General features: G+C 44.0%; 1 protein-coding gene across 1 annotated transcript; it reads right to left on the reverse strand.

The window, feature by feature from the left end:
* Nucleotides 1-944: 944 nt before the first annotated feature.
* On the reverse strand, nt 945-3,374 carry LOC141362832 (uncharacterized). The gene has a single exon (XM_073865086.1). The coding sequence runs from the start codon at nt 2,833-2,835 to the stop codon at nt 1,501-1,503; it is 1,335 nt and encodes a 444-aa protein (XP_073721187.1). The 5' UTR covers nt 2,836-3,374; the 3' UTR covers nt 945-1,500.
* Nucleotides 3,375-5,057: the final 1,683 nt, after the last annotated feature.

Here is a 5,057-nt window from a genome sequence, read left to right on the forward strand (position 1 = left end):
AATTGACTGTTTCCAATGTATGTGAGATATTACCTGATAAGATAGAGAACAGAGAAAGAAAGTTTAGAAGAAAGAGATTCACACTTGAGAACTAAAATCTAGGCCTGATGGCCCGAACCCCAGAACTTAGGTGAAGAAAGAAAGGAAAGGGGAAAAGGCCAATGCAAGGCAAAAGCTAAAATGCAAAAGCCCAGAGCTCATAAAAACCTTGACCTTTATCCTCTCTCTTGACCATGTGACTAAACCTAACTTGATACATTCAAATTGACCAATCAGAAGATCACCTTTAACCCCCACTGTACTTGACCAAACCCAACATAATACATTCAAACTGACCAATCAGAAGACCATCTTTAACCCCCACTGTATTGGATAAACAGCTGTGACAATAGTCTTTGATCAGCACAGGGGGTGTGACAAGTTGTGACCAAGGAATAAGTTCCTTCCATTTTAATCTTACAATCCGCCCTTTGGCAACATGGGCCACACGTAAGAAGATCCATGATGACACAGTTCATAAGATTATGCTTTCAGTTGTGTGCAGTGGTCATCTTCAGACTTATTGTCCAAACTGGTTGCTGGTTGATGAGTCTTGAAGACATCCTTCTCCTTTCAGCCCTGCATGAAAGGCTTCATCGAATGGAATTGCACCTTTCATAGTCATGCAGATTTACATCGATACTTCACACCTTCACAAGAACAGGCCCTGAAGGGGGACTTCACTTTTGTCCTTCTCTTTGAGACAACACCCAAGATGTGAAACAGCAGGACTCCTGTGATTCAAGCAAATGGCACAACAAACAGCAAAGCATATGGCATTTGTTACTCAAGTTTTAAATGGTCAGATTGGTCTTCAGCCTAAAATCCCTGTCAAATACATTAAAACATGGTCAAGGTGAGAATAAAAGAAAAATAATAAAAGCTCTTACATTGTTTTTGGAAACATGTAACTACTGTCAGGATTAGAGTGAGAACGAACCCAAGCGCAGACAGATGGAAAATAAAGATGATTTTATTTATAATTAAACAGAAAGAAACAGAGCCCACGTGGGAGCAAACACATAAAACAAGCAACAATGACTAGGACTGACTAACACTAAACTTGACTAGACTTTGAAATTAACTAGACTGAACTTGACTAGACAACACAATAACAATATTCAAAGAACTTACTAGACTTGACTTGACTTTGACTTAACACAGGAACAGAGCTAACGATACCAGACAGAACACAGAGCACAAGGACCTTAAATAGGGGTAAAATAATGAGGGGAACAGGTGACAAAGATTAGTCAATGAAGACAAGAGGATGACAAGGGAGTGGGGATAAAGTGACGAGACACGCAAGCACGCAGCCCAACAAAAGGCCACGTGCAGGCACACAAAACATGAGTCTATCATGATTCTGCCTCAAGACTAGAATAAAGCAATTACAAGAAAGCAGAATCATGACAGAAGCCTCCCCCCAAAGAGCGGCTACCAGACGCTCCTCAGGGGACACTAAACACGGGACATGACCGACTGATAAACAGACATAAACCAACTAAACATGACAAATAATATCAATGGCAAACAATATAACATAACTAGAGGGTTGGGGTGACATAACAAAAACAATAAACAAGGGAGGGGGGGCGGAGGACCAAAAGAGTTCATAGGTGGCTGTCCAGGCTTGGTGGGACCAAGTGGGGTAAGAGCCTTTGGCCTACGGGGTGTGGAAGAGGTACGAGCAGGCTTAGGGGGAGACGGATGAGGAACAGCTCCAGGGGAGACAAACTGGGGAGAGGTAACGACTGACTTCCAGTGAACAAAGAAGGCAGGCATGGGAGCTGGTTGTGAACCCGGTACTGGGAGGAAGACAGGGGGCACTGCGGACGGCTGCGGAGACGAGACAGGAACCATGACAGGGGGCGCAGCGGGCGGCTGCGGAGACGAGACAAGAACCATGACAGGGGGCTGCAGCGGTGGCTGCGCAGACGGCAGGGGCTGCAGCGGTGGCTGCGCAGACGGCAGGGGCTGCAGCGGTGGCTGCGCAGACGGCAGGGGCTGCAGCGGTGGCTGCGCAGACGGCAGGGGCTGCAGCGGTGGCTGCGCAGACGGCAGGGGCTGCAGCGGTGGCAGCGCAGACGGCAGGGGCTGCAGCGGTGGCTGCGCAGACGGCAGGGGCTGCAGCGGTGGCTGCGCAGACGGCAGGGGCTGCAGCGGTGGCTGCGCAGACGCAGACGGCTGAGGCTGCAGCGAATCAGATGCCGGGGAGGCGGCAGCTGGCTGAAGAGCCGAGGACCCTTTCTTCCTCTTCTTTTTCTTCGGGCGCGGCGCAGAAAGTGTAATTGAAGGAGGAGGTGTGGTGGGCATGACAGGCTCAGTAGAGGACCCCTCGGAAGGCGACTCCCAGGAGATCCTCCGCTCGTGCTTTCCTCTGAGACCGTCTGGCTGTGCTGAGCTGCCGAGGATCGGGGCGGAGAGAGCCAGGCCCTCCTGCGTCGCCATTCCAATAATTAAACCCTCAGGAATGGGAGGCAGTGGGCTGGACAAAGACCTTGGAGGTGGCGTACCACTATGGTCCTGTTGCTGCTGTTGTTGGGCGAGGTGGTCTACCAGGTCCCAGTAGGGCAACTGTAGCAGACTCTGTCGTTCGTGGAGAGGAGGAGGGTCGTTCAGACCAGCCACCAAATAGGCACTGGCCAGAAACTCGGTGTAACACCCCCTACTACGCTCCACTGCCAGGGCATAGTCCATGAGAGGAAGCTCTCGTTGGGGTGGAAAGGGCGCTCTACCTGAGAGCGTCTGGGTGGAGATGGATCTCCACCACTCCGGGTCCGAGGCGCACAGCATGGCTGAAGGGGCTGTCTGCTGGGTTCAGTTTTGCTGGTATCGTTCTGTCAGGATTAGAGTGAGAACGAACCCAAGCGCAGACAGATGGAAAATAAAGATGATTTTATTTATAATTAAACAGAAAGAAACAGAGCCCACGTGGGAGCAAACACATAAAACAAGCAACAATGACTAGGACTGACTAACACTAAACTTGACTAGACTTTGAAATTAACTAGACTGAACTTGACTAGACAACACAATAACAATATTCAAAGAACTTACTAGACTTGACTTGACTTTGACTTAACACAGGAACAGAGCTAACGATACCAGACAGAACACAGAGCACAAGGACCTTAAATAGGGGTAAAATAATGAGGGGAACAGGTGACAAAGATTAGTCAATGAAGACAAGAGGATGACAAGGGAGTGGGGATAAAGTGACGAGACACGCAAGCACGCAGCCCAACAAAAGGCCACGTGCAGGCACACAAAACATGAGTCTATCATGATTCTGCCTCAAGACTAGAATAAAGCAATTACAAGAAAGCAGAATCATGACAACTACAAGCTTTTTTAACTTAGCAAATGTTATTTTTAACAACCCACTTTGTCAGTAGGAGCAACAACAACAATATATTCAGTGTAACCAAATACATGATATTTAAAGATCTTAATTTTCCAGTATAGCCATTATAAATTAAATTAACAAAATGAAAACAAAGAACATGATAGTTTTAAATGTCTTCCACAAAGAGCAAATTAAATGTAAAAAATAATAGCAAAATAATGAAATGATTAAACATAGAAAATAACTCTTTATCAAGATTTCAATATTTGAGACATAAAACTAATCAAACTTTTTGAAAAGAAACCAAAACAGATGCTTAAAATCAGACCATTTGAAATAATTACTAAAGTGAGGCTAATTGTGTTTGCTATGTGATTGAATTTAACTGAGGCTATGTGTGAATACCATGCTGCAACAAAGGTGAGGAAGTTAAGATTGTGATGCAAATTTAGTCCTGTTGTTAAACAGGGAGCCATTTTGATATTATAAGTATGAGATTGTAATCTGGCTCTGTAAATCTTCTCACACCCATGTTTTTAGTTAAGCATGGTAAAAGTCCCACTGTGGGCTTGCCCACAGAAAAACCCAAACAGGGCCCATATGGGCCAGCCCATGCGGGCCCCATATGACTTTGCCCTTTTGGGCCCCATGAGGGTTTTTTGTGGGCAAACCCACTGTGGGCTTGCCCACAGAAAAACCCAAACAGGGCCCATATGGGCTAGCCCATGCGGGCCCTCTATTACTTTGCCCTTTTGCGCCCCATGAGGTTTTTTGTGGGCCATCCCACTGTGGGCTTGCCCACAAAAAAAACCACACACGCCCCATATTTTCTAGCTAGCCCCAATTATTTTGCCATTTTTTCTTGGATCCCTCACATCCAAGTCACCCCATTTTTGAACTTTTGCTATCTGGCCGGCGCTTCAGAGCCGCGAATAAGGCACAAAAACAGTTTCTTCCCCCAGGCAATCTACCTCATGAACAGTTAAATGTTCCCCACTCATGCTTATGCAAAAAAGTGCAATATCCTTATATTTTATTTGTTACCTCTCCATTCTAGTACATCCCCGCATCTTATTTAATCCTATTAAATTGTCATTTATAGCACAATTGTTTACACACCTATTTATTTGCCTACAGTTTTTGTCTGTTTGTTGTTGTCTTTGTGTACTGGAAGCTTATGTCACTAAAACAAATTCCTTGTATGTGCAAGCATTCTTGGCAATAAAGCTCTTTCTGATTCTGATTTCTGATTCATTTATCATATAGTAATAATATTTTTTTAAATATTTGAATGATTAAAATAAGTATAATTATTATTAAATTATTAAAATAATTATCATTGGTTGTTATTATCTTAGCAGATCATTTCCTTTTGATGTTAATTGTTGTTGTTAAATCAAAAACAGTTACTACACTTGCTATAATAAAACCATTTTTATACATTTTTATGAAGGTCTGTCCATTTAGAAAAAAATGTGCATGCATGTTTATGTAGAAATTATTGAACACACCCCCGGAAAAGGATCTTAAAAGCTATGCTTTAAAGCACAACATTTCTGTTTATTTTAATACAATAAATATTTAATGTTAAACAAGTTCTAATTTTCAGTCCGTCTGAACGCAGTGCTTCGCTATGAGAAACACTTTCTTTACCATTTTTATTGTGTTT

Source organism: Misgurnus anguillicaudatus, unplaced genomic scaffold (genome assembly GCF_027580225.2).
Source record: "Misgurnus anguillicaudatus unplaced genomic scaffold, ASM2758022v2 HiC_scaffold_29, whole genome shotgun sequence".
Lineage (NCBI taxonomy): Eukaryota > Metazoa > Chordata > Actinopteri > Cypriniformes > Cobitidae > Misgurnus > Misgurnus anguillicaudatus.